General features: G+C 39.4%; 3 protein-coding genes across 3 annotated transcripts; all 3 read left to right on the top strand.

The window, feature by feature from the left end:
- Positions 1–547: 547 nt before the first annotated feature.
- LOC144209186 (uncharacterized) lies at positions 548–3,553 on the top strand. The gene is made up of 5 exons (XM_077735428.1): positions 548–707; positions 1,161–1,255; positions 1,376–1,535; positions 1,617–1,740; positions 2,006–3,553. The coding sequence occupies exons 2-5, from the start codon at positions 1,163–1,165 to the stop codon at positions 2,742–2,744; spliced, it is 1,116 nt and encodes a 371-aa protein (XP_077591554.1). The 5' UTR covers positions 548–707; positions 1,161–1,162; the 3' UTR covers positions 2,745–3,553.
- Positions 3,554–3,968: 415 nt separating this feature from the next.
- Positions 3,969–9,352, top strand: rras (RAS related). The gene is made up of 6 exons (XM_077734242.1): positions 3,969–4,579; positions 5,496–5,583; positions 6,455–6,557; positions 7,135–7,243; positions 7,363–7,481; positions 7,569–9,352. The coding sequence occupies exons 1-6, from the start codon at positions 4,493–4,495 to the stop codon at positions 7,654–7,656; spliced, it is 594 nt and encodes a 197-aa protein (XP_077590368.1). The 5' UTR covers positions 3,969–4,492; the 3' UTR covers positions 7,657–9,352.
- An 890-nt stretch (positions 9,353–10,242) lies between these two features.
- On the top strand, positions 10,243–14,846 carry prrg2 (proline rich Gla (G-carboxyglutamic acid) 2). The gene is made up of 6 exons (XM_077734554.1): positions 10,243–10,255; positions 10,474–10,646; positions 10,853–10,886; positions 11,031–11,163; positions 11,745–11,870; positions 13,805–14,846. Exons 1-6 carry the CDS (start codon positions 10,243–10,245, stop codon positions 13,845–13,847), a joined length of 522 nt encoding a protein of 173 aa, XP_077590680.1. The 3' UTR covers positions 13,848–14,846.
- Position 14,847: the final 1 nt, after the last annotated feature.

The following is a 14,847-nucleotide window of genomic DNA, read 5'->3' as shown; positions in this document are numbered from 1 at the left end:
GCACAATAGTACACATTTTTGTACAATTACCCAAGTGGAGTTCTTAGAATTCAATATAATTACTCTTTGTCTCATGAGTGAATGATTGTCCCTCTAACTTTCCCCTTTGTCTCATGCGTAGTATTGATGAGCTCATGTGACATCGCCTTTCCTCATGTTTGAGCAACAAACAATACCGCAGATAACGTGACATCATGCGCATGTGTGCAAAAAAGTGCGCATTGAGCACCAGAACAAAAACCATTCAATACAACCAGCAATGTGTGCAACTTCCCTGGCCATCTGATACCAGCAGAATTGCCCGAGTGGTAGAAAAAAAATGGACCTCATTTGCATAGAGATGTTGGAATGGGGGTGATGAGGCAGCACTGACAGTCTGCCAGATGGACAGCCTCCACCCCTCCCTTTTTACACCCGGCAGGCATCCCTGGCCCGGGTGGGATGGAGAGGGGAGGGGGACGGTGTCACCCTATTGCGTCTGCGCGTGTGGATGTCCAACGAAGAGCCGATTGGTTGAAAATGACATCACCGTTGAAGGTTTATTGTTGGTAAGAGGATGAGCTCATCGTTTTGAATCAGTCTCTGGGTGAAGGGAGAGAAAACAGGACTTCACTGGCGTGGACTGAAAGGATCTGCAGATCTGCAACTGGGACAGACTCTCACTGAGGATAAAAAAAACGCAGTTTGAGAAGAAAAGAAAAATCACAGTGAGTAATTGCATCATTGATTTGCTCTGTAAAGTCATTATACTCTAAGTTCTCTGCGTATACAGTGTTTTTGTTTTCTTTTTATAACCATTAATCCTTCTGTTTGAAAAAAATCCATATGCAATTACTTCAGCAACATTGCAGCATGAATATTTGTGACCTGCAACTGCACTAATGTTAAAAAATCTTACAAATATAAGGAAAAAATGAACTTATAATAATCAGTCATGTACAAAAACAGCTTTTAACTACAATAATACAATACATGTTTTTCAATTAATGCACTTTTCTGCAAATATAGCTCAGCAATTGCATTCAAAATATTAAATAAATATTCAGTTGCTTGCATGTTTTTTTTCATTGTGCTGCAGATATAATTTGGTCAAAGGTCATCAATTTCATGCAATATAAAATCCACATTGAATGGAATCTATCTTGTTTATTGTGCTGCAGATATGGTTTGGTCAAGGGAGGAAGACACAGACCGTCCTCCTCTTTCCGTCATCCTGCCAAAGCTCTACTTGGGAGCAGAGAGCGATGTGACGCAGGTATTATCACACTTCACGCTTCGGAGGGGCGGGGGGCTTCACACCAATCATCCTTCCGACTCCCTTCAGCACAATTATAGACATATTCCATAATTTTTTTGTGTGTGATTATGCACGCAGGACCGATTGGCTTCTCTGGGGATCTCCTACGTGCTGAGCGTGAGTCGCTGCAGCCCCCGACCCTCCTTCCTCCCCTGCTCCAGATACCTCCGCATCCCTATTGACGACTCCCTGTGGGACGACCTGCTGCCCTGGATCCCTGAGGCGCTTCGCTTCATCGGTCAGGACTCCTCGTTTGACAGCTTTGGACGTCATCTGGATGTAAATAGCCCCCGCTTATTTATCTTTGCTGTTTGCGCAGACTCGGCCATGTCTTCAGGCGCCTCTGTGCTGGTCCACTGTGCGGCTGGGATCTCACGCTCTCCGGCCCTGGCTGTGGCTTACATCATGTATAGCTCGGGAATGGATCTGGACCATGCCTACAGGTTAATTTGCAATCATATCACGAAATTATCACTTTTTAGTGCCATTCTGGTTTATGCAGAGCTGCCTAATACTACAAATCTTCTTTATTTTACTATGCCAGTGTTTCCCAAACTAGAAAATTCTGCATCCAAACTATGAAAAGAAAGCAATATTTTTTTTCCTAGCAATTTATATGAAAGAAAATGAAAATGTTGAGTTTTCATGAACTGAATGTCTGATCACATTTGAATATAACTTCCCCTTCGCTGTACCCTGACTTTTCAGGTTTGTGAAAGAGCGCAGGCCATCCATTTCGCCAAACTTCAACTTCCTGGGTCAATTACAGCACTTCCAAGGCACCCTTCGTCAAAAAGGCTTCAAAAGCCAACAGCTAGACAACATCTCATCATCCGTTAACATTCCCATCATAAAATACCAAGACAGCGACAATAATGGCCGACCATCCGAAGAGATGCTCTCATCCCGTAAGAATTCCAACTCGCAGAGACTCTGCAATCCCGACGCTAATGGAAACCAGGAAATGTCCTGGTCGGGAAAACTTTGGACTCATAACACTAATCCGGAGGACATTCAGTCAAATTTCAGCATATCCAATTCGACATCTTGCCCCCCAAGAAAAGCGCCACAAAAGCCCTCTCAAGTCCAACTCCCTGCAATTAAGGTTTCGCTCTCAGAGAGACGCAAAAGCCTCAGCCTCTCTTTGACCCCGTTAGGCATCAGCCCCCCGATGCTGGACGACAAGCAAGCAAAGACCCCCGAGGTATCCATAAGCATGCAAAAGGACTGGGCTGAAAAATCGGACGCAAAGACGGGCGAGACGCGCAAGGATCAGAGTCCGTTACAGGAAAAACAAAACGTCTCTGAGGTGAAGGAGCAAGGCCTACTGTCACCCCTCAGCTGCACACTCAACAAACTCCTAGACTGGGGCGAGCGAATGCTGCTGGGTGGGGTCTTTGCCCACCCTGTCAAGATGGGACAGCCGGCATTGCCATACAGATGCTGAGTGGGAATGTCTATGATGCGAGTGTATGTGTTTGTGCATGTTTCTCCGAAGCAGGGGTGGCCAAATTACTCCCACTGCCCAGTTTTTATTGGCTCGCGGCAAATGAAGAAACTCTTATTCAATATGGCCGGCAAAAGAAGCTTGAGTTCAGCCTACATTATGTTGTAGTTCTCAGCTTTGACACTAGATGGAGCTGGTCACTTAAATAGTGTCTCCATCAGCTCAGGGGTCAAAACTTGAGACTAGATTTTTTCAACGTGATTACACTTATTTAAGAAAAATGCAATGTGATGAATTGAGTTATCGATTTTGATTTTTTTGTGTGAACATTCTGTATTGAAGAGTTTGTTTGAGTAGTGTAAATATAAATCCCCTTGAATTTTTTTCCTTGTAGCCATTAATTTATTGGCTGTCATTAACAGTTCAAGAAATCAACTTAATTTGGGAAGGTTGACGTTGAGTGTGGCCATGTTTCACCACTATTGACGACAATGGACGTCCAATGCAATTTAGTTTGGGCCTCTATCACTTTTAATAGCAGCCAATAAATTAATACTAAAAATCCAAGTTTGTAAATCCCTGCTCCAAAGGAATGTCACCACTTATTATACAAACTGCACACAAGTAGTTTGCAGGAAGTCCTTGTTTATTTATTACTGGAATGAGAGAGAAAAAATCTCAATTTTTCTGCTGATTTTCAACCTTGTCCTCTTGTCCTTTGTATGATGGGGATATTTTTAATGAACTGTTGCTTTGATCTGAATTGTACAGTGTTTGCTGCTGATTAAAGATTGAATTTAAACCATTAATTTGACACAAAGCGTGCATATTTCTGCCAATAGTGTTTGTTTTCTGATTGGGTTGGACCGTATTCCAAAAAAGAGGAATAATAAAGAAATGACTCAAATCAAAACATAATAACAAATTGCAATGCATTGAGAAATACATACATTTTTAAAAAAATCTAAATTCAAATAAGTGGGGCCGGTGTGTATTTTGCACTGGGAATTTTATTTATTGTTATGTTTTCACATAGCTCACTACTTTGACTGCAATAGACATCAGCAATTGAATGAAGGAATCAAACAATATTTCTCAAATCAACATAAGAATTTGGACTTTTAAGTTTAAACCGTGCACACCAATTTACCGCTTTTAGTTATGAACATTGAACATCACTTGTGGGTCTGACGTCACGGTTACTCCCAATGACCATATAAGGTATCTTACCAAACAAATTAAAAGGGAATTTGTTCCAGGATCAAATTGAATTGACGAAAGGGGAATAAGTTCTTCATCTTGCATCTGTTTTGTCTAATCGTTGGCGTGAACATTAAGTAAAAGAGGGTTGTCGATCGTGTGAAAAAACGTCGTATATGTTTGCGCGTGGTAGCTTGACTTTCTCCAGAAGGAAAAGAGGAAGCAGTTCCGCCCTCGCAAGCCGCCCGGAGTTGAGATAGCAGAGGGAAAGCTAAGAAGCAAAAACGACGATTCGACTCCTTTCAAAGAGTCAAACTTCTCCGGAAAAAAACTGCGGTTTTGTAACCGTACTTTGTTGGGTTAACATTCCGGAGATTTTTCCCGTACCCGACCGATGGTGCGTTTAGAACCTAGTAAAAATGAGTTTCCCGTTACCTAGTCGAGTTTGAAGTTGTTCTCCGTTATCAGGATTTCATTTGAACTTTGAGCTAATCGGTTGAAAGATTTCATTTTTATTAGTCCGGACAAATTCAAAAACTAAAAAAAATATGAGCGGAGACGAGGAAAGATTCAAACTGGTGGTTGTGGGAGGCGGAGGAGTTGGGAAGAGCGCCCTTACCATCCAGTTCATTCAGGTAAGATTTTTGACAACAACGCCCAGATCATTTCACTTTATTCGCGTTGCTGTCTAATCTAAGCATCCTTTGGTTGCATTTATGGTGGGTAGGGCTTGGGGAATAATTGCAAAAGGGGGGTACTACAAGTGACTATTTTTACTCCATAGAATAAAAACATTGACGTCTATATACGTCAATGGTGCCCAAAGTATTTTGTCTGAAGGCTGATGTTGAAATTGATTTGTTGTCTATAACTGTCAATGAGAGTGAATGAGTTATGGACTGCAAGCAACAAAGTAAAGATATATAGGATTTTGCTAAAATAATAACCCACATGCATATATAGTATGCATAATGTTAAATGTATTAATACAATCAAATTTATCAAATGTTAATATTAATAACATCAAAATGAGTAAAAACAGAAATACACTGACTATGTCTTCTAATAACACTTTAAAGTTGTAGCATATTTAACACATTTCCTGTCATTCACAACAAAAGATGTCAATTTCATTTAAACTAGGAGGACTGAACTTGATTTTTTTTCCAATTGTAGCCAATAAGTCAAATGATGTCCCCAAAAAGGATTAATGTACATGTATTGGGTTTCCAGATGAAATGTAAATACATAATGCAATATGTCAAATCTATCCCAATTGGAGTTATGCACTCTAGAAGCAAGCACGGTGCATCAAGTTGCTTGCACATCTTAATCCCAACAAGGCCGGCCTTTATACTACATCACCGAGACATTTGAGCGATGACGGGAGTGAATATCCGTTGCCCTTTTTCTTGAGGCCCATAAATTTGGGTGTTGTCCACATTAAAGTGGAAGGAAATTCCACCTTTCCTGATAAAGCGGCTTTGTCAAACTAAATAAAAGGACGGCAAGGTAAAGGTATTAACTCTGACTGTTTTTTTCTCCCCGCAGTCCTACTTTGTGTCAGACTATGATCCAACCATCGAAGACTCCTACACAAAGATCTGCACGGTGGATGGGAAGGAGACCCGTCTGGACAGTAAGATGAATCCCCCCTAAATGTGGATTCCAAATATCTGCATTAGTCACAGTTTTGAAGGAGATGTGTAAAGAGGGGAAAAGGCTGAGGGTGTGTTGCATTTACGATGTGACGTGATATGACAAAGGCAGTGTTTGCTCTCTGGATGTTCCCTTGTTAGGACTTGCACTTGGCAGCTCATTTATGTTTAACTCTTCAGTATAGAGAAATGACTGCATGGGTGTTGTAATCCCTGGATACAATTCAAGGGTGAAGGGTGGGTGTGCCCAACATATACTATGACACACAATGACGAGTAGATGGCTGTCAGCCTATTTTTCTTAACTAAAACTTCCTTTCATAAAGTGTAGATATATTTGAAGGGTGGAGCTTCTTCTACAGGTCAATGACAGGATCATTGGATTGGCTATGATTTGCATGTGACTTTGGTTACAGTCAGAGTCTCACTTATGTGACTGGATTTGTAATGGGGAAGCAAATTCATTTCATTTATTCATCTTATGAGCTGCTTTATCCTCATTAGGGTCGCGAGGGGTGCTGGAGCCCATCCCCGCTGATTTTGAGACACCCTGAATCAGTGGCCAGTCGATTGGAGCCATTCACACTCATACATAGGGGCAATTTAAAGTCTCCAATCAGCCTACCATGCATGTTTATCGGAGAAAACCAAACAACCCGGAGAAAACCCACACAGGCCCGGTAGAACATGCAAACTCCTAGATTTGAACCCAGGACCCCAGAACAGTGAGGCAGACATGAAATCCTCTCATGCGCCGGGCTGCTAACCTAAGTCACAGAGAAGTGAAATATTAATTTGATAAATTATTAGTAGTAATTATATTTATGTTGTTGTTTTTGTTTATTTTCAAAGTCTTGGATACAGCAGGCCAGGAAGAGTTTGGGGCAATGAGAGAGCAGTACATGCGCTCAGGAGAAGGATTCTTGCTGGTATTTGCACTCAATGACCGGGGAAGGTAAGTGTGATCTTGTTTATGGATTTTGAGATCCAAAATGAATTCATCCCAGAGTGGTTTTCGTCAAAGGGAACTTGTAAATTGCCTAATTTCTTCCAATTGCTTAAAAAAAATGTTTGTCTGCCAGGTCGCTCGTATTAAAGTGATCTTATGCAGACCTTTTTTATTCTTCGTTACCATAAACATGGCCTCGGCGCTATGCAAACAAACCAGTAGCTGATAACAATTTGTCTATACTAAGAATTTATCTAGAGTCATAAAAGGGGATTGTGCTTTCAAGACTGTTGTGTCAGAGGACAATGGGGGTGTCCAACTTTTTTTTGGGAGGGCCTCTTTCAAAGCAATCAGAGGATTGGAATCTGTTGCAATCTGTAATACTAGTTTTAGTCAAAAGCAAACATCTGTGAGTAATTGAAACTTTCCCAGTGAAAGGGGGCTCCATTTCAAATGAGTACAATGTAAGACTTTGGCATAAAGTCATTGTTTTATTTGTTTTGGTGTTGAAGCAAAACAGCAAATGGATTAGTTTTCAGCAAATAAGTAAAGATACTTATTTTGTTCTGAAATGTCCTTGTAGTTATCATGAAGTCCAGAAGTTTCACACCCAGATCCTTAGAGTGAAGGATCGGGATGATTTCCCCATGTTGCTGGTTGGAAACAAGGCAGACTTGGAGCAACATAGAGTGGTAACAAACACACGTGTGCATCTCATACAATATAATAACTAGTGCTGTCAATGCAGCTCATTTTTATATGTAATCAGCGGTACATTTTCCACTCAACAGTAAATCTTGTTTTGTCTTAGATATCCCGAGAAGACGCTCAGGGATTCGCCCGAGAAAATAGGATCCATTATATGGAGGCTTCAGCTAAGAACCGTTACAATGTAGATGAAGCTTTCTTGGAGCTCGTGCGAATTGTCAGGTATTTTTGAGAAAGTCTTATGGTTGTGTCATAGTACAATGTGGAAGATCCAGACTATAATGCAGTTTTCCCCTTCTACCTCTACAGAAGGTTTCAGGAAATGGAGTGCCCTCCCCCTCCTGCTCATCACACTGGGAAGCAGAAAAGTGGCGGCTGCCCCTGCGTCCTTCTCTAAGCGCCGTTCCTATGGACACCATAAGCTGTCCAAAACAAAGTGGGTTAGAGAGAGAGGGGAATTAAAAAGTGCATCCGTTATCCATAGAATGGATTCATTTGCACTTTTACCAAAAGCAATGTATCAATCTGCCAAATGATTTTAGTCTAAGGGAAGCCTTTTCAACAGCAGCAGGCATAGTTGTGTTGGCCACACGGGATAATAATGACGCGGCTGTATATAGTTACAGTCCATAAAAAGACACCCTCACATTAGGGCGTGCTATAAATATTTTGTTGCTGTTGTGGCATTCTGGTACTGCTGTCAGCGAGACGTCGCCGTTTTAGGTACTCTAACTGCTGCCTGAGTTAGTTGATGCAGGAAAGAAAAGAAAAAAAAATCAAAAAATGTTGTGCGTCACACCCAATCGTGATGGTGTAATGTTCCAAGCTGTCCTGCAGGGAGTAGCAGAAGAACAGCCGCAGAGAAAATAGCAAAGGAGCACATTTCATTTCAGCCAATATGACTGCCTCCGACTCTGTAAATACCGATATTTTTTTTCTCGACAGTATTTGGAAAACGGGGGCACTGAACTACAATTTGACAACATTTCAGACTTTTTCTGCATTTCAACATTTGAGTGATTGGCAACTAACTATTGGCATTTCTAGCATTTTTTTTTAGCAATTTTAAGTGAAGTGTGAATGCATTTTAAGTGCCTAAGCTGACAGATATGCAATTTAATTTTGGTCCTGCAGCTTTACCTTCATTCATTGAATTCCATTAATATTTACAAAAGGTTTACAGGAGTATGTTGACCAAACTAGTTGATACTAGTTTATTCGTAGCCATGCTTTGCATTATGATAATTAGAAGCTTATCATTTGCCCTTGTGTATTTCTGATCATTCCTCTTTTTGGGAATGGAACAAAAACAAGGTAAAGTTTGGATCAGGCTACTTTAATTAATGGCTGCTACTACACTTGGGCTTTTGATTAAGAAACGGACCCCCCTCGAATGTGTGCGCCCTGAATTTTTACCATTTCTGTTTTGATTTTATATAGATATATAAAGTCATAATTTGCGCATGATATTGTTAAGTGCCTGTTAGGATGTGTAGAACTTCCCAATTTGTCGGTTCTTTTTCTAATCCCCTGATTCACTCAAGCCATTATATTTATCAAAGAGAGATTTGGTTTTGTCTTCAAGGCAATAATATACTTTAATTAAGAAGATTAAGGGAACCTAGATAAAAGGGGATTTTTTGCAAATGGAGTATCTTTTTAGTACTCTACAGTGTTCTAAAGTGTTCTAAATTGAGCTTATTTTTCTTATTGAACATCATTTTGGACACAAAATGGTGTGCGTCAGTACTTTTGAGCTCGGCTCAATTACACCAAATATTTTTTACACATACTTTTTTGCCAGCTGCAGTTGTGAAGATTGATTTTTTTTACTTTTATGTTTTTTTTAAGTATAGCAATGAGTTGTAGGAAACAAATTTAATATCTTTAAGCCCTCTACCAAAGACTTTGATAATGGTGTTAATAATTGTAATTGAGTATATTTTTTGCCAAATAATCCTGTTTTACATGTCATTTATTCGTCATGCTTTTGTCATATTTTTTGAATGAATTGTTTGCATTTATACTATATTATATTTTAAACATTGCAATTAAAATGTGTTTGGAGTTAAAGGGCCTCTATTTATACATCATTTAAACATTTCTAAATGCATTTTGTTCCCATAAATGGAGTGGAAATATTGATTTTTTTTTTAAATCATGATTTTCAAGCCATTTCATACCATAGGTAAGTTTAGTCATCATTTAATTTTGGTAGATTTGTCAAAACACTCCTCATAAAGGGATACTATTAAGAAAATGGAAAATGGAATTCCAACATAAAATGGTCAATAAGTTTATAAATGCTTGTGTAGTCAAAAACTAACAAAAAAAAGCAGTTAGAAGCAGTCCCGCCCTCCAATTGGTATGTTGTCCAACAGGTTTTGTGATATGAGCTTGCTTTGGGAAGACAACTCTGTTGTGTGACACTTGTGCCTTGAGTTTTCAGACAAAAAAATAAGTTTTAAAGCCCTTCTGGAAACTCCCAATGGATTTGTGAAGAGTGGAAGTACCATACATCGTCTTTGGAAGATACCAAGGCCATCAGGTGAGCGTTCTAGGTGCGGTTTTCACGTTAGACGTGTTCTAGTAAGTTTAACCGAAAACTTTCCTTGTTAGATTCCATGTAGTTTTTGTTTCAATGGGTGCCTCAATGATGTGGGTTCCTCTACTGACCTTCCTCCAGCTAGTTTGCTGCTCTTTCACCTACCGACACAGTTCAGGTAAACCACACCTCTTTTCATTTACAAATCAAATAGAACAAGAGTTTTCATACATTTTTATTTTGTCCGGAGGTGGTTCCTTGTAAAAAAAAAAAAATCCAAGTTTGCAAGGCCTCACTTTCATTTGTTAAACACGCTATAGTTTCATCTTGTATGGCACTAATGTGTATTTACATATATACAATATACACAAGCAAATAACGTGTGTATATGTATTTATATCAATATGTTCAGTCAAGATGTTTTTGTTTCTTTGAACAATGTTACTAAGAGGTAAATTAGTGAAATTAGAATGAGTAAATAGAAAAATTGCCTCTGGAAAGTCCCTAAGTAACGCTCAAAAGTATTTTTTGCAGAGTATTTATCTCTACTTGCATTGCACGAATGCTTATATATTTCAGTGCTGTTGTATATGTCCATTTTATTTTTTAGATTCATTTTAATTCTTGATTTTGTCTTTTTTTTTCTCCTTTTTTGACCGTGCCTTCCAGAAAAATTGCCGTTAGTGGACCAACAGGCCGCTAATTCCTTCCTATCCCGCTCACTTCTATATAACAGCTGGGACTTTGAACTAGTAGTGCCGGACAGCCTTGAAAGAGAATGTCAGGAGGAGATCTGCACTTATGAAGAAGCCAGAGAAGTGTTTGAAGATGAGATTCAAACGGTAATATCATCCAAGCAACACACAAGTAGTAACAAAAGTATCAATATACATATGTCAATTCATAGGCCTAAAAAAATACTCGTATTGTATTTAAGTGGAGATCCAGAAACAAAAAAAATGGTGAAAGCATTGCAAACTATTTATAATTAATGTTTCATGGATAAAATGTGAAGTTTTTTTTAACCATACTTTTCTTTTGATTACAGGAAATATTTTGGAGGGACTATGTTGAAAGCCACGGTAACATGCTATATTTATTCTATATATATATTGTTGGCATTAATGTGGCCCACCAATCAAACTGAGTTTGACACCCATGATTTAGGACATACATGCTAAAGATTGTCAGTAGTTTTTACGTATATTGCTGTCATGTTTTTGAAGCGTATGCACCACGAGTGGATGTGTCAGGGCTGGTGGCGGGGATCCTGGCAATAATCGTGTGCGGCGTGATCGCCACAGTGCTCGGCCTCTACTTCTACAAGTCCAAGAACAAGGGAGGGAGGAGACCCGTGCAGTAAGTTCACAGTTTGGTTTACTATATGGAAATAGCTTACAATGGTTGAGATTGTCCTTCTCCTTTCTTCATCTAACTTTGTGTGCCACTTGTTGCTAGGCAGATCTCCCCCAAGCCCAATGTAAAATGATCACATATCAATCACGTGAACCCTACTGTCGCCATAGCAACGTGCGATGGAGGGTTCTGCTGCCCCGCACACTAGATAAGAACAGAAAGATATGCTTTGAGAAATGATTCATTTTGCAATTCAACTATTATATATATTATATATATTATAACTATATACAAATCAAGCCTAATGATACTCACAGTTTATACTATGGGTGAGAACCTATTGATCCCTAATTTCTCACCAATTTTTGGAGCATTTTGGTGTCTAATTTCACTCAACGTCAATGGAAGCCTATGAGTTACTACTTAAAAAATTAATTATTAACTATAACCTCCCTTTTTTTGGTTTTACCCGATGGTGACATGACTTCTGATGTCATATTTGTCAAACACTGACTTAAGTTTACCTTTTAAATCTGCCTGTGAATCATTTTCGTCTAATTTATTTGCATCTCTTGTTCTGTAAGAATGCTGCAAGATGGGCGTCCGGGCCCTGAGATGGTACCCTTGGCAACCGCCCCGGGTCTTCCCAGCTACGGCGAGGCTTTAAACCGCAGCGGAATGCACGATGCCCCACCGCCACCTTATTCGGGGTGAGTCCATGTTTTCTACTATTACTGCAAAACTACAATCAATGTAAGATATACTGTATACATTTGAAATGAACTCATTTTAAGACAATAGCTAAAAAAAGTAACGGCTATTAGTCTGAAAAATGCAACTGCTAGTAAATATGAAACCCCCCAGCAACTGTTTGTGCTTCCCGAATTAAAAAAAAATAATAACTTGGATGATTATCAATAAAAAGATGTGGAAATCAAAACTTCAATTTTAACTCCATCTAATAGAATCCTGTTTAAGAACCAAAGTACTAATACACATTACTCCTAATCATGGTTGGCAGTCCTCTTAACTTTGCAGTGCCAATTACGGTACTAACACTCTACAAGAGGTGGATAGGCTGGTCCAAAAATTGGTAGAGACTGCAAAAATAGGTGATTCAGAGTTTCCATAGCAACGAGAGCGATGCCTTTCTCCTTTTTGAAAAAGCCAGAATACCTCTAAATGATTTAAAACACTCATTTTTAAAGGTAAAATTGTACTTCTTACATAGATGGGATATTATTATGTATATATCTTTCAAATTGGTATGCTGCAATGATTAAAGGCCAAATGTAGATGGTCGCTATGGGGGTGGATGGGGGGGGCACTGTTTGGCTTTTTTTCTTCTTTTTCGACGTTTCACAGCGTGAGGGTGATAGATTCTTTCTGCTATTCAACAAGTATTCCTACTCTGCCCACAGCGTGCAGTCTTATTTTGAAAAGCGAGACTCTAGAATGAGAATGAGGAGGCTTTTGTGCAGGCCGGGGTTTGCGTACTAGATTTTGCGGTGACGTGGTCTCATACACATGCACGACATTCAATCGATGACATCTTCACTTGGCAGACAGTCAAACTGCCTCCTCAGCCAACATCTGGCGGGAGTTGCATAGACAATCTGCTGACCACATCACTATTTTATGGTGGCGGTGTCATCCTGCAACATCAACATCAATTCAGGCTAATGGCTAGCCGTGTTGTTAAGTCAGCTGGATGGGCATTAAGAATGTTCACGGTCAATGTTTAAGGACACAAATATGTCATCCATATTGGACCGTTGCAGATAGGCAAGCTCACCTTAGAGCGGTAAATGAAAGGGACGAATGATGCTAGGTTTTGTGTCAAATTTTATATATCAGTACTCTGTGCAGCCCTAATAGACATACGATATATTTTATGGGTGTCGAACCTGCGGCTCGTGGGGTTGTTCTGCTTGACAGGCACATTAATACTGTATTTACTGAATTAAATGCGTTCATTTTTTTTTGGAGAAGGGTGCTGCAAAACCATTTTTTTGTCAGTAAAACTTTATGCACAAACACATTTGTTGTTTAACGCTTTTTCAGGGACAGTGGACATCTATTTAAAAGTTATCACTAGCTTAATTCATTCACTGTTGGCCCAGGTCAATAAGGGGAATTGATTTTGAATACAGTCAATGACAGCAATAGACATTCAATCCATTTAAACTGGGAGCGATGGAACAATCTATTGTAGCCAAGAATTTTTTTAAAAAATAGCGAAATAAATATAAATAGCGTCAGAAAGGACAGAAACCATGTCATTTTTATTTTATTAAGAATGATTTGTATGTTTAGTCTATGGCTTTTTAAATAAATCAAATGTTTTTCTTTATCTTATTACTATTTGCATAATGATTTTTTCCCAATAATGTATACTTGTGCTCATGAATTCAGATGATATCTTTTATTTTATTGCCCATCACAAAATATTACAATGGCAGACAATGACACACACAACAGAAACATGTTTTCCTTATGAAAAAGTGACATATTATTAAAACTGGTACTTATCGAGCCATAGCATAACATGCAGTCTGCGATATATTACAATATCGATCCATTGCATCGCAGGTGTTTGAAATTCCCCAACTCAGAAAAATACTTGTTTTCTCTTTGACCACAGGGGGGCACCATCTGAGCCTGCAGACCCAAGAGACAACGAGTGAGTGAGCCATGAGCCAGCCACAGCTGCTTCAAATGAAGTTTCAATATTGTGTGTTGTGTAATGTATTTATGGACGCAGTTGAGAGCCAAAATTGCAAAGAAAATTCTTCTATAGCACAAATATGACTCTAGATTGGAGATGCATTTAACTCATTGGCTGCATTTGATGGGCTTTTTGTTGGATCCAGTTTGAGTGGGAAGGTTTGCAGCAAGTATTGACAAGGCTGCAATGAGGTAAATACTTTTTTTCTTTTTAATTTTTGTTGTTCCATGTGATTGATTGCTCACCAATTTGGCGCCAGCATCCCCTGTGAGCCTAGTGAGGATAAAGGACTTCAGATAATGAATGAATACTTTATTCACATTTAAAATTATGACATTTGAGGAAAAAGTTTGTCTTTGGGGATCTTAACTGGAGTGTATTTCTGTTTCTATTGATTTCAACTGATTTGTATATTTATGGTAATTTCTCATTTTCTGAACCGCTTTATCTTCACTAAGGTCACCGGGGGTGCCGATGCCTATCCCAGCTGAATGGGAGACCAAGCCAATTGGATGGCACAATGAGACAAACAGGCAATCACTCATAGCTAGGGGAAATTTAGTGTCCAATCAGCCTACCATGCATATTTTTGGAATGTGGGAGGAAACTGGAGTACCCAGAGAAAACCCACGCAGGCCCAGGGAGAACATGCAAACTCCACATAGGTGCACCGACCTGGATTTGATCCTATGTCTCCCACCGTGAGGCCAACGTGTTAACCAATCCATTTGGACTTGGAATTGATGGCCCAAGATGTCCAAGTTTACTTTGACAGGGCCTTCCCAGTCAACAAGGCTTGGACGTCTACCCCCAACAATAGTAGCCAATGACTTAATTGGATGCAGGTGAAGGTCAGGCTTTTATTTTGACAGGATCACATTTGCTTTGTATGTCCACATTAGTGTTTCTGATGTTCCAAATTCCCAATAAATCCACCAGGACACCCATATATATAACAA

The sequence above is a fragment of the Stigmatopora nigra genome, chromosome 15 (genome assembly GCF_051989575.1).
Source record: "Stigmatopora nigra isolate UIUO_SnigA chromosome 15, RoL_Snig_1.1, whole genome shotgun sequence".
In the NCBI taxonomy this organism is placed as follows: Eukaryota; Metazoa; Chordata; class Actinopteri; order Syngnathiformes; family Syngnathidae; genus Stigmatopora; species Stigmatopora nigra.
The sequence above is the reverse complement of the archived record's forward strand: the minus strand, read 5'-3'. Positions and strand labels throughout refer to the sequence as shown.